The sequence below is a fragment of the Monodon monoceros genome, unplaced genomic scaffold, assembly GCF_005190385.1.
Source record: "Monodon monoceros isolate NGI ecotype Baffin Bay Population unplaced genomic scaffold, NGI_Narwhal_1 Super_Scaffold_20, whole genome shotgun sequence".
Lineage (NCBI taxonomy): Eukaryota > Metazoa > Chordata > Mammalia > Artiodactyla > Monodontidae > Monodon > Monodon monoceros.
The window spans coordinates 86337394-86363918 of record NW_021703777.1 but is presented as its reverse complement, the minus strand read 5'-3'; the positions used below and the strand labels follow the sequence as shown (position 1 = coordinate 86363918).

Below are 26525 nucleotides of genomic sequence, written 5' to 3'. Positions count from 1 at the left end.
AATATTTCTCTATTCTTCCAAACCATCTTTATTAAGCATATGTTCATCAGAAAATTTTCTAAAACAGAGGCTTTCTATACTGCTGTAAAAGCCACAGTGAAAAAAGGTTGTTCAGGTGCAGGGTTGCATGACCGTGTAGTCACCCTCCTTTTATTTAAATTATGACGTTATATGACCCATTAAAAACGTACTTAAATAGAAGGCTCCCCCCTTAAACATTCCACTACAGAGTTCTTAATTTCTACTTTGAGTTCCTACCTAAAAATTTCAGTAGCTCATAAGGTTTAATCAATAATGACAGTACTCATATAGTTATTCAAATATATTCTTTAAAAGCATAAATTTAATATTTATAAGCCAAATCGTACTCAATATCAATTTTTCTTAAGACCAAGAATCTTTCTGCCTAGTATACAAACCCTCTGTAACACATACACTAACACACGATACTAAGTTCCAATGAATGGTACACACATACACACAAACACAATGCAAAAGGGGAACTTCACAAACTTTGGGAGACAAAAACGTCAGCATATTCAGTCAGTTTTAAGCCCTTATCAACACAGTAACACTGGCCAGGGTCTAAGTGGTGTAATGGACAGAAAAACAAGCAAACAAACACAAGACCCTAGGTTAAGGGAAGGCATTTCTAAGGAGTGGTTTATTCTGGGTGTAGTTATTCCACTCTCCAGCATTACGAGTTATAATGAGCATGTTTGTGTTGGGACAAGGACAAAGATTTGATCCTTAATGAAGGCGTTCCCTGTACTTAATAAAGTCAGGGTGAGCAGAAGGCTTAAAAACACCATTAGATCATTTAAAACAAAACAAAACAAAACAAAAAACTGGGTGGGTTAGAAACTGAAAAGATTTGGCTTAAAAATACATTACTAAAATGTATTACTAAAAATACATTACTAAAAAATACATTACTAAAATTACATTACCAAAAAGATTTGGCTTAAAAAGGCATTACCAAAAATACATACTTAGAGTCTAAAAGACACAGCAAGGTAAATTAGAAAGGATAAACCACTATAGGTACTCTTATTGGCTGCTTCTTTTAGAGATGATTATTTTTTGTAGTCGATTAGAGTGATCATCATGTGCTCCCTGTTTTTTATATATACATACATATATAGGTATTTTTTAAGAACAAATAAATTAATTCACCTTTAAATCTGATCTCTGTCTAACAACCTCCTTCAGAACACCCATGAGAATATCTGTAGCCAATGTCCTTTCATGAGCCTCATCAAGAATTATTACACCATAACGCTCCAAGAGAGGATCATTCATAGCTTCACGAAGTAACATCCCATCAGTCATATACCTATATTGACAAAGAACATGTTAGTTAAGGTTCACTTAGGGCATTTTAAGACTAACCTTCATGACATAAATATGAAATGCAAAGACATCAGATAAGTCAAAATTAAACTCTTATTCAAACCAAATGTGCTACTGTTTCATAATCAATTGCAAAATTAAGCTTCCAGAAAAACTTTTCAGTGAATATATCAAAGTTATACATTATCAAATCCTATCAAGTGAGCCTGTAATACTGCAATGCATTGAGAAAACAAGGTAAATCTGATGATGGAATATGACAAACACATGGTTTCACACAAATGCCAAAGTAAAATTAGTCACTTAAATAAATTTCTTAAAAATAAAATAAAATTTTAAACAAATATTCAACCTGCGAATAAAACTAAGAAACCATTTTAAGTTGTTTTATCACATTACAGCACTAAAATGTTGTATTTCTTTAAAATCCTAATAATTCCTCACTTAAGCTAACAGACTCCTGGTTCAAAAGGACTAAGAGAGCACAAGTCTACCATCTTTCTTTCCCCAGCCCCATCCAATTCAATAAAATGATGGTAAAGAATCATAAAAAGGAATATATTCATGGAATGAGTAGCAGCATTAGCACTATGGAAATGCTGATAAATACATATGGAAGAGAAAAGGCAAATGGCATTAGCTGTATCCATGAAGCAAAGAGGAAAACTAGGCTTAGGGATGGCTCAAGAGAAGACAGCTAATGTGTAATACAGGCACTCAGAAGAAGGGTGGTTTGCAGAATGGCTGTATGGGTCAGCCATCTCCTGTCCATTCCATTCTGGCTGCTACTGTCACTAACACGAAACGCTATCCTACATTTGGCACCTGGACAAATTGCAAATGCTGAAGTCACAGGTCATTCAGTTAAAATACAAATCCATGGTTTTATTTACAAAATTAAAAGCAGTATAAAAATCTGATGTCATTATTTATGACTTCACTATTCTGGCTCTATTTTTTGTTTTGTTTTGTTTTGTTTTGCGGTACGCGGGCCTCTCACTGTGTGGTCTCTCTCATTGCGGAGCACAGGCCCAGCGGCCATGGCCCACGGGCCCAGGCACTCCGCGGCACGTGGGATCCTCTCGGACCGGGGCGTGAAACCATGTCCCCTGCATCGGCAGGACTCCCAACCACTGCGCCACCAGGGAAGCCCCCTGGCTCTATTTTTGACAAATTAGTCTAATCTAATCTTTCACGGACCAACTTGGTATTTTTAGCTAAGGCCATCTGCTGGAGCACCAAGTTCAGCAAAATGACAGTATACAACCCACAGGAAGCCCTCTCTTTATTTTACCTGAACTTAATTGTAAATTAAGACTTTTGGCAAAGAAATCCATCTTTACTCTTTATGTGTTATGTTTCCTTCTTCTTTGGTCCTATTTTAAAAAGGAAGCTACCACATTCCTGGCATCGACACAGCATTACCTGCAAGATTATTTTATATTAAGACCATGAAGCAAAAACAGAGCCAATTAAACTATGACTCAATGCCTTAACCACAGTGCACCACGGTGCATGAATCAGCTACACTATCCTCTAGATGCTCTGAAATATCTTTTATCTCTTTGAGGACATGTGGTGCTTTCTCCTGCCTTCAGATGTTATTACTGACATGAGCTGGGCAGTCCTTTTGCACATTATCTCAGTAGCAAAACATTAATACAGTTTCATCTACTTGTGGATAATTTCCTTAGATTCAACAAAGCTCTTGTCTGTTGCTTTGCAAGGCAAAAAACCTGAACTGGTCACTCTCTGAACAGCAAATATCTGCTTAAATACTACCAAATTTACACTCTACTGCTCAATTTGCAAGCCAATTCATTTCAACATGGAATCTTAGTGTATTATTTTGAAAATACTTTAATTAACAAATGAACTCAACATATGTAGTTACAGCAATACATATTACTTATTTGAAGTGACAACTTGTACAGCTAGATCAAGTTCAAACACTGACAACCACCTAACTTCTACCTGCTTAGAAGGCCCACATAGACTGTAAAATGCATTCTAATTTCACATATTAAAATTGTGATTAAAAAGCCACTAAAGTATCAAACTTTCACTTGAAAACTCCTTAAAAAAAAACAAAACACCCTTTTATTTTGATCTTTTCTCATATTCCTCAAACTTCAGACCACCAAAACACTATGGAGGCATCCAAAAGGAGAGCTAACCCAAATGCTCATTCTTTCATATTTTTCTGAGAAGAGGGGAAAGGTTACAAATGGCAGTTTATAAATTAAATTAATGGAACTATTATTTGCCTTCTTTTATTAACAACTTGTATTACCTATTACCAAGTTAAATGGTCAACTAAACCTGAACCCTCTGACTTCCAGATTCTACAGACTCCTAATAGTTCAATATTGATTAGATCATCACCCAGTGATCCAATTCTATGACATGTTACAGTTAATTATCTCCTGCATCACCAGCTAATATGGGAAGCTTGCTGTTTGTACAACAGAGAGCTTCAGGAAAAAAGACATTTTTGAAGTTGGAAAATCTCTCAAAGATACAAATTTGCTGCTTTCCCAGTGAAGAAAACAGTACTAGTAGTTAACTTTTCCAGGGTCTCAAAACCAGTTAAACAGCTTACTATCAGTGTACTGATTCCCAATCCCAGGCCCCTCCTACACTAACACACTCTCCTAAAAGTCCCAGATAAATAAATTAAAAAGATACCTGGTGATTTGCTGTACTGCTAGATGTACGAAACCCTTTGCTAAAAAAAACAAAGTAACCTGAAACAGAGCACAAAAAAGGGAGAACCAGGTAGGTACTGGTGGTCCTATTAAAACCCTAACCATTTTCTTTTAGTTAGGTCAAGTTTTACTACCTTTCATAGTAGTGATAAAATACTTAACCCAGACTAAGGGGTGAGCCATAAAAATAGGGGGTCACAATAATAAATTGTAATTACATTATTCTGAAGTTTCAGTAATGGACTAGTAAACAAAAATTGCACAGGACAGCCAAACTCTACATTTTACTGGATACCCTATTCTCCAGTGTTTTTTTAACTGTCTTAGGACAAAGACTAGCTTAAAAAGTCATCAGCATCACCTGGGAACTGGTTAGAAATACAGAACTGGCCTCACCTCAGACCTACTTAATCAAAAATTCTGAAGGTGAGGCATAGCAATCTGTGTTCTAACAAGCTTTCCTATGATTCTGATGCTTGCTAACTTGTGGAAAGCACTAGTCTAAATTAATCAAGTTAAACAAGAGGCAGGGTATTCCCTGGCGGTCCAGTGGTTAGGACTCCAAGCTTCCAATGCAGGGGGGCCAGGTTCAATCCCCGGTTGGGAACTAAGATACCGCAAGCCGCATGGCATGGCCAAAAAAAAAGTCTTTGGCGCTATTAAAATAAAACTTAAAAAAAAAAAAAGAGGCAGATTAAGCAAAGTAGATGGTTATGGTGGCAAAAACATCCTTGGAGCAAGTCAGAAACAGTCCCTATTTCCAACCAGGACTGTCTATATAATAAAACAAACCAAAAAACCCAGTGTGCTAAGTACTATCAATTTAGCTTAAGTATTTTTGCAGTCAATGTGCACAGGCAGACGGCATGGCACAAGCCAACCGCAAACTCTTGATCCCACCAATGTCACAAATTCTGGTATAAACAAAGCACTTTAAAACATTATGTACTGCAAACGTGTTATTTGTTTATAGTTTTCTTTACATATATTTATAATTTTTGAAACATCTCAAGTAGTCAGATTCAAAGAAAAGTCATAAAGGGAAAAAAGATCCACAGAAAGGTGACAAATGCTTTGTAAAATGAACACCAGAAATTTAAAAAAAAAATTTTTTTTTTTTTTTTTCGGTACGCGGGCCTCTCACCGTTGTGGCCTCTCCCGCTGCGGAGCAGAGGCTCCAGACGCGCAGGCTCAGCAGCCATGGCTCACGGGCCCAGCTGCTCCGCGGCATGTGGGATCCTCCCGGACCAGGGCATGAACCCATGTCCCCTGCATCTGCAGGCGGACTCTCAACCACTGTGCCACCAAGGAAGCCCTAAAAAGTTTTTAATAATAAACTATGTATTATTTATAACTTTAATGAATGTCAACAAGTAATGCTCAAGTTATGAGTGATGAAAAACTGACTAGGGCTTCCCTGGTGGCGCAGTGGTTGAGAGTCTGCCTGCCAATGAGGGGACACGGGTTCAAGCCCCGGTCCGGGAGGATCCCACATGCCGTGGAGCAACTAAGCCCGTGCAACACAACTACTGAAGCCCACATGCCCTAGAGCCCGGCTCCACAACAAGCCACCGCAATGAGAAGCCCACGCGCCACAACAAAGAGTAGCCCCAACTCGCCGCAACCAGAGAAAGCCCGCGTGCAGGAATGAAGAAAAAAACCTGACTGTATGGGTAAGCAATCCTTAGTAACAGTGTTCTCGGGGGGGGGGGGGCAATAATAAGACTCCCTGCCTCAGCGCCACCCCCACAATTCCAGACTGATCAAAGATGTTTAAGACAAAAACATACTAGAGTACAGCATACATGGAGGCTTATTTAAAACAACCTTGGCCAGGGTGTGATGCAAAATCCAACATTAAAAAGTGGTTAAACACTTGTATAAAATTCGTGTTTCTGCAAGGCATGAAATGTCATAAACAAGGCAAGGAAACAAATGGCAAACTAGGCAAAAACTGCAGCTCATATCCAGAATACCAACTGCTAAAAGTTCATACAAATCAGTAAGAAAAAGGCCGACCAACCACAGAACAACCATAGGACAAAGAATAGAAAGTTACCAAATTTCATCAATCCTATAATACTGTTATGTTTTTAAAATTTACCTTCTCTGATTGGCATGCATTTTATTTTTATTTTTTCCACTCATGATTTTTTAAATTGAAGTATAGTTAATTTACAATGTTGTGTTAGTTACTGCTGTACAGCAAGGTGATTCAGTTATACATATACATACTTTTTAAATATATATTCTTTTCCACTATGGTTTATCATAGAATACTGAATATAGTTCTCTGTGTTATACAGTAGGACCTTGTTGTTTAAAGCATACATTTTAAAATAGCACCTGTCAACCAGGTAGCAATACTCCTGGAAAGATGAAAAAAGCATCTCAGATTCCAAAAAAAAAATACAAATGGCCCATAAATACATGTAAAGATGCTCAATTTCATACAAAAGAAATGCAAATTAAAACCATAATGAGATTCTATTTTTCACTTACAATACTGACAAAGATAAAAAAAAAAGTTCCACGACAAAGTGTTGGCAAGAGCATGGAAGCTAACGCTCATTTGCTCATCCCTTACTGGTCTGAGTAGATAAAATCTCTGTGAAGGGCAATCTGGCCACAGCTAATAAATTCAAACACACCCTTTGATCCAACCAGTTTCATTTTTAAGAAACTCATTTCACAGATATACTCACCTGTACACATGTGTGAAAAAATGTGTGTACAAGATTGTAAGGGAGTACCTAGGGCAGCAACTGATTTTAATAACAAAAACTGTAAATTTGAGTGTCCATCAGAAGAATTAAACTATGCAGCCATTAAAAAGAATGAGGCGGGCTTCCCTGGTGGCACAGTGGTTGAGAGTCTGCCTGCCGATGCAGGGGACACGGGTTTGCGCCCCGGTCCGGGAAGATCCCACATGCCGCGGAGCGGCTGGGCCCGTGAGCCATGGCCGCTGAGCCTGCGTGTCCGGAGCCTGTGCTCCGCGACGGGAGAGGCCACAACAGTGAGAGGCCCATGTACCGCAAAAAAAAAAAAAAAGAAGCAACTTTGTTTATTGATCTACAACAACCTCCAAGATAAATATAAATGAAATCAGCAGCCATACGTCTTGAACCAGCCCTACTATAAACTCTGAATTAATCTGTTCTGAAAATCCTAGTTACACGGTGCTTTTCCAGTACTGTTAGGGTTTTGGTTACCTTTCAGAGTATAGGCTTTATCCTGGCATGATTAAATACGCATGTAAATCAAAACTATGTTCTTAGAGGATCCAAAATTTGTCTCAGTATGACCCAAAGAAATTCTTGGTATCTGCTTCAAAGAGTATTTAGTATAAATGACAGGCACTGTTCATTCTGAGTAATTAGACTTACTGCTTCACAAATATTTACACATAACTATATGGAGAGATGAAGAATGAGGATGGAGAGGAATAACAACACATAAAGTAGTTAAGAAACACATCCTTGTTGCAAGACAAACCTTGATCAAGTTCAACTTCTCTAATACTCCATTTGAAAAATGAGAATATGGTAGCTATTGTTTAAATTAAATAAAACAATGTATATAAAACACCTAACTGCACCAACTGCCTGGCACTTGGTAAGTATTCAATACAGTAGAACTCTACACTACACTCTTAACTAACCTCCACCTAATGAATGAATCCTTGGGAAAACCACCCTTACTCTACAAACATACTGTAGTATAACTACACTTTTGTCCCTGCCAGTTGGGTCAACATAATCATATGTGACATGATGATCAACTTTTAGAACAGAAAAGAGAGCTGTACATATGTATCCTAAGTTGTATGCTCCAGAAAAGCTTGAAAAAGATAAATCACACACACAAAAACTATCAAATGTGTGAGATAACTACAGAAGAGTGAAAGGTGTCTGGAATTCCAGAATTCCAAAAGACTGAACTCTCTTAAATTCCAGAAAACAACACCTGTGTACTTTGCAAGTGTTTGAGGTTTAGATCCCACCTTTAGAACTAGACATTTTACTAAGTAATGGAACTCCAAAGGGCCCATATTCAAGGAAATGGGTTGGTCCTACATTAACAGATTGACGAATGAATGTATAGGTTTTAAGCTAAAATAAAATGTTTAAGATTTTCATAAATTTTCTATTTACCACTGTTTTTATTTTATTTTAAATTTTGACTGCGTTGTGTCTTTGTTGGTGCACACGGGCTTTCTCTAGTTGCGGCGAGCAGGGGCTACTCTTCGTTGCGGTGCACAGGCTTCTCATTGCGATGGCTTCTCTTGTTGCAGAGCACGGGCTCTAGGCACGCGGGCTTCAGCAGTTGTGGCTCACGGGCTCTAGAGCGCAGGTTCAGTAGTTGTGGCGCACAGGCTTAGTTGCTCCACGGCATGTGGGATCTTCCTGGACCAGGGCTTGAACCCGTGTTTCCTGCATTGGCAGGCGGATTCCTAAGCACTGCGCCACCAGGGAAGCCCTACCACTGTTTTTAGATTAACCCACTACAATCCAGTCAAGTGACATATGTGTCTCTATTAAAGAAAAGCTACCCATATTAAAATGCCTACACAAACAGGTTTGTGTCTGGTAATTTCTTCAAAGTTATAATGGATCAAGACTTCTGAAAGAGACAATGACTAAAAGAAGTACTTACACACTTTCCTACCACAAAACCTATTTTTTTTTTTTTTTTTTTTTGCGGTACGCGGGCCTCTCACTGTTGTGGCCTCTCCCGTTGTGGAGCACAGGCTCTGGACGCGCAGGCTCAGCGGCCATGGCTCACGCGCCCAGCCGCTCCGTGGCATGTGGGATCTTCCCGGACCGGGGCATGAACCCGTGTCCCCTGCATCGGCAGGCGGACTCTCAACCACTGCGCCACCAGGGAAGCCCCCACAAAACCTATTTTTGTTTAAAGCCCCTATCCGTAGAATAATTTTTTAATGACAATAGTAAGGAACAGAAAAATAACAAAGCTAAAATAGTTTGCATTTATCAGGAATAATATTCAGAAGATAGAACTACATAGAGTACAGTGATTTTATAAAATATTGTTCTTTTCACCAGCAAATATGGTGAGTCTAAACACTCTACCCTTCCTTCACAATGCCAACACTATGAAATGGTTGATTACCAAAAAAAAGCAAACAATTTTTAAACATGCTTACAGTGAATGCTATTATACTTATTAAAGAGCTACTGATAAAGTTATCAAATACCTTCACCCATCAAAACAATTTTTTTCCAATATCAGTTAGTACTTCTGTATGCCATGTGCACAAAAAAAGTTGATCATACATTTTAAGTATATAGAAGTCAGTTTAAAAAATGAAGTTTTTTACCTCTTTTAAGTGACCTGGCTATTTCTGGACTCATCACTAACTTAAGAAAGTCTTCTGTGCATGTCCAAAATAGCTAGCACTGTATGCCTCAGTTCTATGATTTTAGACAACTTCACAAACCTGATCCACAAGAACACAGCCATTTAAAAAAGCAAGACATTTCGTTGTTCAATATTAAGATCTCCTAAAGGACAGCTCACATACAATCCACTAAAGCACAATCTAAGTTTACTGTGTAGAAAAATAAAGGTGGGAGCATCCAATCTGATTCCGCAGACATCACATTAGCAAATAATGGTGGTTAAGAATGAAATAATGACTGAGTTTTTTCTTTCAATGTCCAATATTTGTTTAATAGTCTATTAAGTTGTTAGAACATAAATACTTATTAGGTTCTTAGAACCAAACTACTAAATAAACAAGAATTCTGAGTTATTTCTTTAGGCCCAGAGTGTCATGAAAAAACTCCTGACATTAAGCATGCTGCAAATCAAAGCAGCATGGGAACTTCTACTCTACTTAAAATCTAGCTTATCTACCTAGTTAATTTGCCCATTTAAGTCTCTCCATCCTTCTCAGCTCAGATGAAATACCACCTCTTCTGTGAAATCATCTACACAATTCATGTGACATTCAAACTACCTTCTTAATTGCTTCATAGCTTACCTCCCCAACCAAGTCAGAAAAGAGCCAGCAACAGTAGCTCGGTTCCTTTATATACATAATGATCCTTTCACTGGTAAAGGGATAAAGATTTATATAGGCTCACGTTCAGTTTGACATATTCTTAGCAAAAGCATTACCCAGTATGAGCAACACTAATCTTACTATAACCACAACACTATATTTAGCATGATATCAGTTACAATGAGAACAAATCACTATTAAATGTAAACAGTCACATGGAAAGGTACTATACAGTACTTGGAATAATTTGCAATCTACAATGTTTTAATGCAATTCTAATATCAAAAAAATGGACTCCCCTGGTGGTCCAGTGGTTAAGAATCAACCTTCCAATGCAGGAGACATGGGTTCGATCCCTGGTCTGGGAACTAAGATCCCACATGCTGCCGCAGGGCAACTAAGCCCGCCCGCCACAACTTCTGAGCCTTCTCGCACTAGAGCCCACACACAACTAGAGAGCCCACGTGCCACGTGCCAAAACTGAGCCCTCGCACGGCAATCAGAGAGAAGCTTGTGCGATGCAACAAAAGATCCCACGTGCCCCAACTAAGACCCGACGCAGCCAAATTAATTACTTATTTTAAAAATGGACCAAAAAAGCCAAACAGAAAACATCAAATCACACTTATCAAGTATATAGCCTCATAGTTATCAACTGAAATGCTGAATATCAGCAGCCAAAGAATACAGCTTTATTTTGGCAAACAGCCAAAATACATTTGGTATATGTTTCAGAGTTAAGGATCTCATCAAGCAAAAGAAATTAACAATAGAAAAATAAGGAAACTAAATCATTTTTTTCAAAATATACTGCATGCAAATTTTCATAACTTTTGAAGGAAATGTTCTCCCATCTTCACAACAGAATTTACAAAGCTAGGATCAATGTGTAGGTTCTACTGGGTGTTTTTTTTTAATTTATTTGGCTGCGCCAGGTCTTAGTTGCAGTATGCAGGATCTTTAGTTGCAACATGCGGATCTAGTTCCCTGACCAGGGATTGAACCTGTGCCCCCTACACTGGGAGTACGGAGTCTTAACCACTGGGCCACCAGGGAAGCCCCCTACTTGGTGTTTTTAAAGATGTTGGCACTGTAAACAAAAGAGACTTCTATAATCCCTTGCGAGTGCCTAAGTATAAACACAAGCATCAAATGTAATACTATATGCAGACCTTCAGGAAATCAAGTTAGCTTTCTAGGAATTAACAAAAGCCAACAGAATTTTAATTCTAAGGTGACAACAGTGATTTTTTTAGTCTCTATGACAGGAACTGCTTAAGCGGTAAATAGCCACATTTACTCTTTATTCCCACCCCTTTCTAAAGATCCACTAAAACCACCGCCTTTCCCTAACTTCAGTGCTACACTTGAATTAGAACAAAGCCTACCATATAACAGATGTTCAATAAAGTAGTTTATAATTGATGTTTGTATAATTAATGACCTCTAATGACCAGATATCTGTTTCTACATCTTACCTCCAGTCCTAAAAGAATATTTGGATTCATTGATTAATTTCATATTGACAAGTAATGTTTAATTCAAGCTAAAACCCCCAAATTGTAATTCAATTGTTGTATTAAAAGGAACTTTATTAAATTGGTTTTATAAGTCCATTTTAAATTAACCAGGTTAACTGGTTAATAAGATCCAATAATTTCTCAAACTGGAAATCTACCACCACTATCAGCAGCAGCAAGAGTAGAAATGTTGACTTAGCACTTGCTGGGTAACAGGAATTACTCCATGGGCTACACACAAATTACACATGTGATCTGAGAACAACCCTAAGATGTAGTTGTTATCATCAGCTCCATCTTCTGAAAAAAGCAATAAGCTCAGGGGAGATTAATTACGTGGCCAAAATCACAGCTAATAAGTGGCAGAGCTAGGACACAACTCAGGCACTGCAATCCTAGAGTCTGTGCTCTACAATCTCTTTCCTTTTGACTCTCCTCAAGTCAACTTTTTAGAACAAGACTGTCTTGTTGGAAACCCACTCTGGAATCTCTAAGTAGTCCTTATGCAGCTGGTGCTTCGAACTGTTGTTTCCAGGGGTCCCAAAGAATTTGCTATGGCAATGTCTGATAAATCCTCCCCAAGGGTCAACCTTAGATATTCTATTTTACTGGGTTCTTATATTTGTTAAATATTTTTGGATTCTCTTTCATCTTCTTGCCTAGACTGTCTTTTGGAGATTAAAAAATTCTCCAAGTTTCCGATCCATGTTCCGTGGAAAAGCTCTTCCTTGGCTGGTTTGCTCAAAACTTCTCTCCCTCAAGTTTTACAAAGGGCTTACCACACCTTAAAACCCAAGGCTTTATTTCTCCCTGTCACTTAATTAAATTTCAGCTATGTCCTGTCTTTTAACTTTCCTTGATTTTCTAGCATCTTGTCCTGAAGTTATATAAAAGATAAACATCTCAGGATAGTGCACAGTCATACAGAGCTAAAAGCATGTGTCCTCCAATAAAGAGCTGCAACACTTTCTGCTTCATCAACATTATCCTGGGTTGAGTTCTTAGTCTTGTGACATCCCAAAATTGAAATGAATCTGATACCCAAAAGCAAAAGATTCAGAATAAAAGGCAAATTATGTACATAAAATCACTATACCTTCTCCACCAAGACAAGTTTAAACAAATCAGGGAAAATGTCTTTCCATGAAAATTCTACCCTTTCTATGATTATATTTAAGATTCACCCTTAGTCTACATTGTAGTGACAAATTTTCACACTCCTCTGCTGCCCCTTCCGTGTCCTCAGAATTTTTTTTTTTTAAAGGATTCATGCACAAGACATGTCTACAGATACAGACACAGACTCTCTTCCCAAAGGGTTTATGTTCCAATTAGGTAAGGAAAAAAACAAAAAAAACCCCAATCTTTGATCATCCATACTGTCTACAAACCAGTCCTGAAATATCTCAAAAGCCATCTGCCATGGAAATGCTGATTCACACAAATGAGTTGGATACTTTAAATAATATGCAGACTACAGTGCCTTCAAGTAAAAAGTATGATTTTTTTCCCCCTTCAGAAAATAAGTTTTTAAAAATGATGTTCCATGTGCCTAGAAAGATCTGCTTCTCTGCACCCCAATCCCTACTCCTGGCAAACCATTACTTTTAGTTCAGTCCTTGACTTAAAATTCTGCCTTCTCTTTTCTAGTCTCAACTGAATTCTCAAATGATGCTTTCCTATACACTCCAAAATTCTCTTTCAGAGCCTAATCATAATTTTAGATTTTATATTTACTTTTTTATTTGCTTTACGTAGACAGGAACCAGATTTACTACTATACCTAGCACTGCCCAACACACAGAAGGTACTCACTTATTAACTGACTGAATTAATAAGTATTACTTGTGTAAATTACTGGATTCCCTCAATATTACAATCTCTCAGTAATTTGGCAGTTTGAGGAAAAAAATCAGAAAGGAAGCATGCCACCTAAAATAACAGTGAAATTAGCTACTAAATTAATAACTTAAATATTATGATGTTTTCCCGAAAGTTCAAGAATACTAAACTGCTCTATTCCCTTAAAAGTTATCAGCTCCTTCACAAAGAATGAAGAATGGATTTCTTAAAATTTGTTACAAGTCCAACTACAAAGTGCTTAAAATCCTGTGCAAAACTGTTATCAACCTCTTCCTAATATTAAAATAAATTAAGATATTTTTCACTGACTCATCACAAATTTGGCAACTTAATCTTTCTGACTCTTCTGCTATTACTGACTATTATAGCTACCTCATGAGGTACCTCTCCCAATAATGTGCATTCCAAGATGGCCAAAGGAACATAAATATACTGCAAAAGAAATACTTCAGGGAGGGGAAAAAAAAAGATGGGAGCAGGCAAACACACAACAAACAAAATATAAAAACCATTTAGCAGTGGTGGTTTTGAAAAGTAACTTGTCTACTGGGACTGGATAGCTATTTAAGGCTAGTCTAACATACTGTGCACTAATTTACACTAGATCCAATCCTTTAAAATAGCATAATATTAGACCTAGAACCTAGACATATATGTGTCCCAAACACTGAAGAAACTATCTTTGGACCATTAATCTGTATAAAGATGATTTAAAGATATAATTAGGCTAAAGTACTCTCAAACTTATTTAATTAGTAAACACGTATTTGTTCAGTATACACAATGAATGAGGAAGGGCATGGTTAAATTCTCAGCCCCTGAGACAGAATCTTTATAAGTTAGTCCTCTTTACCATCCTTCTATGGTGAAAATTAAAGGCTTCTTCTGGCTACACAGTAGATACATAAGCATTTTATATCTATATATGAAAATAGTTTATGGAGGGTACTGATAGTTGTCTGATGTATTCACTCTTCCTACCCAATCGGTTAAGTTAAAGCTTTAAATGTTTTGAACACTGGGTTCTCAAGAAATGAGTTGATAGATGACTATACAAAATACATATAGGGATTCGTAAGACACTGCACTTAATGAAGCACTCCCATTAGTTAAAACTACCACTAACCCTGTACTACTAGGATTTGATATCACTTAAAGATAATACTAAGTCAGCTTCTAGCTCTTCAGAAGATTCTAGAAGAAATTCCAATAAGCTTACCCTGTCAAGAATTAAAGTTTTTTTAAATTTTATTATAGCCTCCAGAAACCATTCCATTAAAAAAATATCACAATGCCAAAGATACTTTCATTTTGAGCTATCAAATCTGTTACTTGTAACTCCCTATTAACTGAACCAAAATCTTTCACAAGCATACACCTTTTAAAAGCCTACCACTTCCTACTACAAACATACACAACACACCTGTCCCAACACTGCATGTAACTTTCTCATCTCCGAATTTCCAAATTCTGTTCCCCTGCTCAACTGTGGCTTTTAAAAAAAAAAATTCAATGCATACTGAATCAAATTTTAGAATATTATTCCTCCTAAAGGTGAGTAAAATCTGCCTTTTATTATCCTCAATTGCTTGACATTATCTAATCTTAAATAAAAAAATCATAAGTTAAGATTTTGCTCATGTAGTGTTTTTGTCAATTATATTGTAATTACAACCAACCAATAGTGTGATTACACTAAACTAAAAAGATTTATTCAATGAAGATTAAGGTTTAAGCCAAAAACATGTCTCACAAAGTCATAAAGACAAGCTGAAGTAAACATCTAAGTTCAATTGCTATTAAAAATGAAACAATCTGAAGTTCTAATAAAACAGTGTATCAAAGAAACTAAGAAACTGAAATGAAACTTGAGGGTAACAATGTTCTGATTATGGAAAAATTTTAAGTTGTGATATCACAGTTACATTTCAAGAAATCTTATCTTCGAGAGATGCACTGAAATATTTAGATGAAAGTGTATGATGCCTAGGATTTACTTCAAATTATATGGGACATATAAAAGGTTGAGATATGGATGAAATAAGATTGGCCAAGTTTGAAGATGCAAGACAAATAAACGTGAGTTCATTACAGTATTATTCTACTTTTACATACATTTGAAGTTTTCTGTAAAATATATAGTTTCCCCCATAACACAGTATGTACCTCTGCCATCAAAGACTCATGTCACTGTCCATGTAACATTTTATTCCCAATTGTCTTTTAAAAACAACCTGAGGGAGAAGATTGTATCATGACAAGGAAATTGTTTTTAACAAATGATTGAAATGTCATACATACACAGAATAAACAGAAATGTAAAAAAGGGGAAGATTTTCAAAAGCATTACCATCAGGCAACAAACATCACTACTTACGCAGAATGGAAGTGTTAGGATGAAGATAAAAAACTAGGGAAATTAAAGAAAATGTTAGAAAAAAGATCAGTATGGTTGTCAATCATGTGCACCATGGTATAATGAAGAGGAACGAGGTCTTTGAGGAGACTCCAAGAGTATATCACAAAAGATTCCTCCTTTTAGCTCATAACATATGCATGGTAATAGCTGTACAGTTAACATTAAAAGCTCTCTCACCCAAATAAATCATACCCCTTCCCACACATCATTTGTTCTAAAAGTAACTGTCCTTTACTAAGTATATCATTTTACTTTTCTATCATATTTAAATGATACAACATTTCACCTAAGATATTGCACCAAGTAACTAAAAAATCTGACCTTTGAACTTCAATGACCACTGAATAGCTATACATATACTACTACCAAGAAAAAGAATCCATATTAAAAAGTCATCTAGTAAGCATAAGAAGGTCTAATCTGGATTATTCTAAAGTCAGATGGCTTGAGACCCCGCTAGCAAAGTCCCCTATCTGGTGGCAGAAAATAAAAACAGGGGAAAAAAGTGTTCATTTTTAAAGATAATACTTACTTAAGAATGGTTTTTGCACTACTGCAGTCTTCAAATCGAATGGAGTAACCAACTTCCTGGCCCAACATCACATCCATTTCATCAGCAACTCTCTGGGCCACACTCATTGCAGCCACTCTCCTGGGTTGGGTACAGGCAACTCCTCTTTTGGGTCCTGGTAATGATCGCATGTACTCCACACACCACTGTGGAATCTATCAAATAATTTCACATTTAAATTAATTCTACTCTGCCTGTGCATCAGGTATATTTAACATGAAGTGTTTTATCTCATTCTAATAATTTAAAACAAAATTCAATTTAGGCACACCACAAATTATTACTTATGACTTAAACTTATAATAGCATGAGCTCTCCAAGCCAAGGAAGGGTCATGTATAACACTGATATGTCATAACTGTACTCCTCAGTGAGCTAGGTCCACTGAGGCTTTGCTGAACATGCTCTATGGTGTCAATGTTCCACCACCAAGCATTTCTCTGTGCACTGGAAAAATTCCAACTTATGAAAATTCTACTTCATAACAAATGTTAGTTCCCAAAAATATTCTAAGAAACTGTAACTTAAATTCCTATACAATTTAAGTTACAAATTCAGCTCACACTTGGTAAGCCAGCAGAATCTAACTCCTATCCTTCTCCCCTCAGAAGTATGCACAATGGAAACACCTTAGGTACATCTTAAAAGTTAATTTTAGTTAACTATCAAACTCAAATTCAATAGGACCTATAGAAGCAGCAACAGCACTTCCCTGAAGGAGGGCAATGAAGGGTAAACAAGGAAAAAAAAAAGACCAACAAGCATAAGTAGTTGGTTGTTGCCATGATGACACTGCATTTCCTAGCTGTTCCATTATCAACAGAAACTAAGATATTTGATAATTTAATGGTTCTTCTCTACTCACTTACCTGTGAAAGAACCATGGGAAAAATCTAAGTGCTTACTACATTAAATTGGAATCCACTCCTACAAGAAGAACATGATGGATCTCCATCAAAGCCTCCAAAAGCCTAACAGATTTTAATGCTACAGGAAACGTGGTATTTTTTTGGTATAGGATTTGTACAGTGATATTTGAAGAATACTAGTTGTACTATCACTACTTTTTTTTTTTTTTTTGTGTGGTACGCGGGCCTCTCACTGTTGTGGCCTCTCCCGTTGCGAAGCACAGGCTCCGGACGCGCAGGCTCAGCAGCCATGGCTCACGGGCCCAGCCGCTCCGCGGCATGTGGGATCTTCCCGGACCGGGGCACGAACCCGTGTCCCCCGCGTTGGCAGGCGGACTCTCAACCACTGCGCCACCAGGAAAGCCCTATTACTACATTTTAGTTAGGTTCCTTCTGCAATTTTGTTTGGAGAATTTCACTTTCTGATAGGCACAAAAAGATAACCAAAAATGGCTAACTATTCTTAATGGTTTTGAGTCAAAGTTTAATAGGAGTATGCGGAAAAAGCATTTGCATGAAATTCACTATTTACACTGTTGTTTCCCTTTGAATACCCCAAATCCCTGCAATCCTAGGTATCCATGTACCTTAAGTATTTAAAAAAAAAAAAAATACCAATCCAAAAAATCACAAATCTTGTTTTGAGTTCACCTGCCCTTCTTCTCCACTAACTGCTACTAAATAAACTCATCTCTGAAATAAGGTTAATCATATAAGACCACAGAAGAGCAGTATGAAATAAATATAACTTTGGCTATGAGACAAAGGGACAGAGTTTTAAATACTGAACCCACCTATATCTACAGTGTAACCTAGGGCAACCCACTAAACCTCTCATAAATTAAAGCCTCATTTTGCTCATCTGTAAAATGGTGATTAACAACTTCCTTGCATGGCTGTTGAAAAACTTAAATGAGATAATACAAACTACATAGTGCCTGGCTTTACCCAATTGCTGACTAAATGGGTGCTATTAATACTACACAAACTAGATAAACCAGTTGAAATAATTATTAAAAATATAATATTAATAAGCTTAGAGTTATATCTTTTCATGTATTCTTTAAATTTCCATAAGGTGATAAAAATAAACCAACAGTTTTAGCTTCTAACATCAGCATTACATTTCCTCCGTTTAAAAAGAAAAACCATGCTTAGGCTCAGTCTTATATTATATAACAAAAGCCTCCAATCTGGGTTGCTACTGTAGCCTTCAAAATGTCTCCATGTAATACTCAAATTGATAGACTTGTGGCATTGTGTAACTTAAATTATACACATACAGGATAACCTGTATATGCAGTATGCTCAAATCTAAACATGTTCACAGGTACATAAACATGGAAAATCAGGCCCGTAGGAAACACAGCAATTATTTCTGTGTGATAAGTAATTATTAAATTCATTTCAACACTTTCCTGAATTTTCCAAATTTTCTACAATAGCCAGGGGCTGCTATTTTTGTAAAATCTAAGAAATTTTCTGATGGGTCAGGCTCAAGCACCTGAAAATGAAAATATGGTTACCTCGCTCATAGCAAGAAAATGCAAATTAAAAATTACACTGAATTACCATTTTTCTCCTGTCAGATTTGCAAAAGTTCAAGTTCAGTAGTACACTCTAGTGGTTTCCCACATATGCTCTCATACATGCTCACGGAACGGTAAACTGATACGTTCCCTATAGAAGGCTATTTGGCTGTACGTTCCACAACTATAATCTATCTTCTGACCCGATAATTTCTACTTCTGAGAATTTATCCTGAAGATATACTTGCCCATGAAAAACAACCACTAGAAGCAGCCTAAATGTCTATAACATGGGCCTAGTAAATAATGGCTCATCCCTGTTTGAAAAATATCCTAAATATAGTTCTAATACAACACTAACATGTGTGTTTAGTTCAGGGGTGGGGAGGACGGGGACACTACTGGATGGAGGTCACAAGTAAAAAGACTTTACTTAGCTCTTCTATTTTTTTTTTAAAGAATAGATAATATTCACATAGTTCAAAACAATTATAAAAACAAAGAAACGAAAATGACAAAAACAAAACCACTCCAATGGTTCAGCTCTCTCCACCCAAGCACTGGAAAACAAACCTTGTGCCCCCAAATATGTACCACCCCAGATTCAAAGTGGGTGGGAGAGTATCACTGCCATAATTTACATAATAAAACTGGAAAAAAACAGCACCGCTGTTTTTCCAAAGAGACTCAGGAAAATAGGTACTCCCTACAGGATTCCAACCCCATAAGTCACTAAAAGTTGCTAAACATAAAAGCAGCTATGCTTCAAAAAGTTCTGACAGACAGCCAATGAGAATAACCACCAGAACCAAATACGCAACATTTAGTAAACATAAACATTAATAAAGTACATACTGTGGTATTCAATAACTCACCTGTGTTGTTTTACCAGACCCAGTCTCACCAACAAGTACAAAGGATTGATGTCTAACCAGAATATCTGTAAACCTATCCTTGTATTCCCAAACAGGGAGCTGAAGCCGTTTCTTCAGAATATCATAGTATCGAGGCGTATGGGGTAAATTGGTAAATGGATTAATGCACTGTGGAAGTGATGTGTGTCCTGCATGTCCGGTGTGTGTAGAATGAGCAGAATGTGTTGAATGTGCTGAATGTGCCGAGTGGGTTGAGTGAGCTGAATGGGAAGCTTTTAAAGGTGGTAATCCAGCACTGATAAGCATAGCATTCGTGGAAGCTCGCAATTCTTTCTCCTTTTCTTTCTCCCTCTCCCGCTCTCTATCTCCTCTATCTCGTTCTCGTTCTCGATCTTTAGACCGATCTTCACGATCACGGTCACGATCTCGATCCTTCCTAAAAAAAAAAAAAAAATTTATAACTCAGATTCCAAATTTTATGCAAAATGTTCATAGCGGCGTTATAGTCACAAGAAAGTAAAATGTCCAACAACCAAATAAACTGATATAAAACTCGAAGTATCAGAAACAATGAAAAAGAACTTGTAATCAAGGATTCTCCATGCCTCATCCATAAACATCTTTCCCTTCCTTAATGATGCTTCAAATTCTATTAAGGAACAGTCTCTTTCCACCTTTAGCCATCAGCTGAGATAACACAAGAACTCATTCTGCATGTAAAATCCTTTCCTTCTTAGAAATTAAAAACTGAGGGCAGTGTGGGAAAAAGGTAGGGACAAATTAGGCAAAAAGAGAATGGCATCAGAGTCTTTCCCAGGTTCTCCTTCAGGTTACATGAAAAGGTATTTTCACACTGAAAGTATGTTCAAAATTTAGCAAGAACTAAGTCTTTTATTGCTTCTGGCCTCAAAGACAACTCCACCTCACATTACAGTAATACAAACAAAATTCAGCACAAAATTCCGAGCTAACGAATTAGCAAGTTTATTTTCCTAAGTTAACGCTTTCCAAATTTTGTTCAAAATGCATATATTGCTCTATAAGGAAAACTAAAACTTTTTATTCTTGTTTTCATTGTTTACTCTTGCATGTATCCTTAACAGCAATAGTAAAAAACACTGGAAGTACTTTGTAAAACCTACGTATACTTTGATCATCCATAAAGTGAAAAGTAGCTCATTTAAAAACAAGCTTCACTGAACACTATTAAGTTGTTTAAAATGTTTAAATTATGCAGATGACCACCATATTAACCTTAGGTCATTTAGCCAATTCCAGCATCTACTTCTAGATACTAGAGATGATCCCTAACCAGTAAGAATTTTAAAATTATCTATACTTATTCATTTTATTAATCTAGTTTACTTCAGACTAAATCCTATAGCAGACAAATGTGCCACAAGGTGTTTGGACTCATTTGAAATAGTGAGGCAACATGGAACCATGACACAAGCTGCTAAACATGTCATTGTTCCTTATCCATAACACACAAAAGACATACAAATTTCCCATGCCCCAATTATCAGTAGCAGACTAGGGAAGATCATTCATTTTGATGTAATGGCAAATCAGCTGGGCAACAGTTACTCCCCTTCGTAGAATACAGCTAAAATGCTGAGCCCAGCATGAGTTAGGATGGTTCCCCAATTACAAAAATGGTAAGCTGACCAATTATATTTGATATTGTCCCTTCTAAAGTAATTCTATTCCACAGGAACTTGCCTAAATAGAGAAAAGCCTTATTATATGTACACAAATATTCATACACACATATATTTTTTACATATATATAATCTTTTCATATATGTATATATAAAAAGCGATTCTCCCTTCCCCCAACCCAATGTTCACCTTCTACAGAATTACAGGACATGCAAGCTAGGATCGGAGCTTCTCATCCCATGTGGCGTAAAGAGAAAGAAATCAAAGGAACCTAAAGGATAACCTACTCAGCATACAAACTGAAGTCCCACAACTCAGAACTTAAGCTTCCTGGCCTATCTTCGCAATATACCATCAACCATCCTTTCTTTGCTTCTCTCATTCTGCTCCAGTTTAACGTGCTTGTAATTAAATAAGTATTTGCACAGCTCCAAAATGTGAATGAGAAAAAGTTTACAACAGGATAGATACGTGTCCAGCAAAGTGAGAAGCACTGTAGTCAGGAATGGATTCAAAGACTAGACATTTTACAGTTCATAGAACATAAAGGATCCTTAAAGAACATCTGGTCTAAATAATACATGTTTTTCAAGGGCCTACTTCACCAGAAACTTTATTACCAAAAATAACTGCAACAGAGGAAGCATAAAATACATTCTGAAGACACAAAGATTAACTGCTGACCATGAATTGGGGTTTAACTCTAATATAAGAGTAAAAGGAGCACGAGCACCTAGATCACAGTTGCATAACCACTGGAAAGATATAAGCCTCAACTTACTAATCTGCAAAGCGAGAAGTATTAATAAAATAGTCTCTTAGATTAAAATTAGAACGCAAATTCAATCACCTAGAAATGTTGCCTGTGATTCCAACTATCTACCTTCAACAGGAAAGGGAAGATAAAAATTAAGGGTCAGTGGAGGGGGGGGGGGCCTCAAACCCACTGCTTCATAAATATATGCAGAATATTGTGTATATGCATGTTTTCTTTTTTAAACAGGCACCTTTATTATAAAGGAGTTTGTTACTTAGAAGATTTACTAATCGAGGTATAATGCTTAAAAAACTAATTATCAAAGCAGTGATCACTTAGCCACAATACTGGCAGGGAGAGACACAACAGGACACAGTTGTTTAGCACGTGGTTCAGTACTTTATCTCAGCTTAATCCTGGCTCAACACTTAAGCTAACTATATGACCACATTTATTTCTTTCCTCATCTTTAAAAAGCTCTTGTGGGGTACTGCAAGGGTTAAATGAGTTAATATATGTAATGTGCTTAAAGTAGTGCCTGGAACATAATAAATGCCCAATAAACATTGGTTATCATTTATTTTTTAAATTTAAAACACCACATTAAAATTCTACATGGAGTAACAGAAACTAAAGAAATGCTAATGAAGATGTAAACTGGTTATCAAAATCAGAGTATTTTAAACAAGCATTGATTTTAATCTGGTAATCTCACTTTCAGAGACTTCTAGGGATATAAGTACACATAAGGATGTTCATCACACTTTTCACTTGTAAGACTAGGAAACTACCAAAACGTCAGTGAACAGGAAATTGGTTAAATAAGTTATGATACCCCTTTACAAGTGGAATACTATGCAGCCAATGAAAAGAATAATGTATATCCATTCCACAGTTCATAACGTATTTCTGGGTGAATTTAAAGAAATCAAAGCACAAATAATACATATTAAAAGATCCTATTGGTATCAAATAGGATACCTGTGAATAAATATGCAGAGATCTAAAAAAATTTTCATCAAGGGATTAAATAAAGATGGGGATGAAGATTTCTGATAATTTTTTTCCCTTTTCTTTATATCTTTATGAATGGACGTTTCTTGTGTTCCCTGGGGCAAGTTACTTATCCTCATCACAGAACTGCAGTGAAAACCTGTTTATAAAGCACCTGAAAGTTTTGGGAACACTGTACGTACGTTATCTATGTTTCACATTTTTAACCAAAAAAATTCTTATCAGGCAGTAATATCAGAAACTAACATCAAAGTGAAAAATGTCCCTGTTTTCAAAATTTTTTTCCATACTTCAACATTAAGTTGTCTTTTGGTTAATTATTTTACACAGAAAATGTTGTGGGAAAAATGGAAAAAGGAATACAGTCAGTATGTAACAGAAACCTTCAACTTCTCTACCTGTTTCCAAACTTAAAATATAGCAAGAGTAAATAAAGCCATATATAGTTTGGGAGCATGAATTTGAGTAAAATCTCTCACTGAATTACCTTCCCTTCTGAGTAGCAGGGAAAATGGGACATCCATGTTTGGCAGTGGAGTTCACAAGACTGACAGGCCTACCCTCTCATGTAAAACCACCTGCTACTTAGCAGGGCTTTAAAAAAAAAAAGAAAACTCTGCAAGATTGCATGACAGTCAACAAATTATTTTGTTGACTTTTTAAATTATTAAATATGGAAAAAAAAAACCTAAGCACTAATAAACACTCCAAGCCCACTGCTAAAGAAAGTTCTATCAGAAATGACATTCAGGTGACACAGAAGTGAGTATACAAATGTCCCTCCAAAGTATCTCAGAACTTGAGCTTTATTCCAAAGATGAACTCTCGTTCATTTACAGGTAGATGTCATATATAATATTCAAGAGAATCAAAAGGTCACCACCAAAGACTTAAAAAGTCCACATTTTTACTAAGGATGTCGGATTTGCAAGGAAAAGGGAACAAACCCATGTACATATCATGGGCCCACTAATCCCCCAAAAAGCATTTAAATGGTGCACATAAACACAAATATTAGTAAGTGAATTCATTCCTTCCCCGTTTATTTTTTTCCAATCTGAATTCTGTGAGAGGCATTAGTTGCATCTTAGCCAGATGACAAGCAATTTATTTTTGCTTCACAGGAACAAAGAACCAAGTGTTCCCTACTTTACCAACCCATTGTAAATGTCATTAAAATAGGCTGTAATGACTCTTAACTACAGTCACAGTCTGTGTGCTGTACTGGAAAAAGCAAGAGGCTAAGATTGAAAATTAAAAGATCAAGATTCTAGATCCACCTGTAAACTGTAAGGTTGCACAAGCCACCTTAACAACTCTGGGTCTCCATTTCTCATCCCTCGAGTGGAGCCGAGTATACGCTCTTTAAAGTCACTTCCAGCTCTAAGGAGCCTGTGACTTGTAGCTCAAATGTGCTCAAGTTCTGCTGTGTGTGTTGGGGTCAGGGAGAGAAAGCTGACACAGAACACTGTAAACTAAAAAATGTACACGATTAAACTGTTATATATTTATGCTTTCCATATTCAATATACGGAAAGCCGCCAAAAAGTATATATACCCTATCCTGGCTTATACTCCCCAGACACAGACACCTCAATCAACCGAAAGGAAGGACTTTGAGTGAACAAAAGTTATACAGACTTGACACAGTAATTCTACACACGTACACACACACTAAAATGCAAAATTATGCAAAGTATTGAAGATATTCAGACTTTCACGTCTCTGCCTGAATTATCCAAATAAACCTCTGTACTTCAGGAACGAAAAGTACACACTGGACAAGAAATGATTTTGATGCAATTGCTAAGGTTAACTGTTAAATTCCTCTGCACCTTTAAGAAAAGGTAAGTAGAAAGGAATCTGAAACACCACGGGCGTGGTCTACTTCAACTCCCAAGCAACCTCCCGACGGGCGATATTTTGCCGTAAACACTAAAAACTTTTGAAAAGGGTCTTCTCGTTTCAAAAGCTACCTAGGAACGAGGGCGGGGTAGGGACACAGAAAACAAGAATTTATTGGAAAAAAAGAATGCCTTCTAATTGCTATCCCGGGGATGCCCAATAACTACTGTTTTGGCCAAAGCAGGAAATAAAGGAGATGGCGGGAGCGTGGGCAGAGAGCGGAAGTTTGCCTAGTATCTACTTTGAAGTGTTTGAATGGACCGAGGCACGCACTCTCCCGCCAAAGTATAAACTCCGCGGCTCCAAACCACCAGCCCTCCAGCCCATCAGGTATACTCCACGTTTTCCTTTCTCCCGGCTGGCCCTCTACTCTCCCCTCCCCCGAGAACTCCTCGTCCGCACGCCTCACTCTACTCCCAGCACCTCCACCCCAGCCTACACAAGAATCCACGCGCTTCGCTCACTTTCCGGCCTCCGCTTCTCCCCTTGCTGGGCGCCCAGCCGCCCCCCAAGGTCCTCTCCCCGACCCCGCTGGCTGAGAAGTACCTGGTGCCCTTGGAAACGATTACTCCCGCCGCGCCCTCCCCCACCCTCTCCCCAGGCTCCAGGCCTTACCAGGAGCCCAGGCCACGAGGTCCGCGGTTCCCTCCCGTCGGCTCCCCTCGAAGTGACTCTTGCTCGACTCCGCCCGGGGAGGAGGCACCCGACTAGCCACGACAGGCCTCTCCGCTCTCCCGACTGGGCCGGGCGGCCACCGCGCCACTCAGCTCCCCGCGCCCTTGCTGGGCCGAACGCCTGGGGGTCCGCTCTCCCGCGCCCCGCCGCCAGTGACCCGAGCCCAGAAGAAAACAAAAGAGTCAGGGCCCGTGGCCCGCTCGGCCTAGCCCTCCCTGGCCCGCTCCCGGCCGGGACCCCAACAAAGCCTGAGCCCCTGCCTCGCGCCCCCGGCCTGGCTTACCCATCGGTCCCCGCACGCTTCTTGCCGGAGGGGTAATCCTCCCCCAGGTCCAACCGGTGTCGCTTAGACATCTTCGGACTCTTCGAGCGGGCGGTTACGAAGGAAGAAAAAAAGAGAACCTAGCGGCGCTATCGGTGCAGTCGAAGGCAGCTACAAAACTCTGGAGGACCCCCACCCCTCCCGCTACAACAGCCTACACCGTGCGGCCGGAACCAGGAGCTAAAATGGCGGCGGCGATGAGGGCTGGGCCTGCGCGCGCGCTTCCGCGGTATGCTGTGCGTGCGTGCGTACGTGCGTGCGTGCGTCCGTGGTGCGCGCGCACGCATAGGAGGCGGGAACTCAAGCCCCCGCCCACCGCCTCGTTGACCCGCCCTTCTTCCGCCCTCCGCCTGGCAGGCACTTCCCGCCCTCTGGGCGGGTGCTAGGCGGGTTGGGCCCTTGGCCCCTTCACGGCC

At 38.2% G+C, this 26525-nt stretch overlaps 1 protein-coding gene across 1 annotated transcript in view; it reads right to left on the bottom strand.

The window, feature by feature from the left end:
* DHX15 (DEAH-box helicase 15) overlaps positions 1-26311 on the bottom strand; it is a 51924-nt gene extending 25613 nt beyond the window's left edge. Inside the window, exons 1-4 of the mRNA XM_029235245.1 lie at positions 26071-26311; positions 19775-20210; positions 16424-16617; positions 1177-1336 (exon numbers count right to left, since the gene is read on the bottom strand). Coding sequence (XP_029091078.1) covers positions 1177-1336; positions 16424-16617; positions 19775-20210; positions 26071-26141 — 861 coding nt within the window. The 5' untranslated portion in view covers positions 26142-26311. The remainder of the gene's footprint in view (positions 1-1176; positions 1337-16423; positions 16618-19774; positions 20211-26070) is intronic.
* Between the last annotated feature and the right edge of the window lie 214 nt (positions 26312-26525).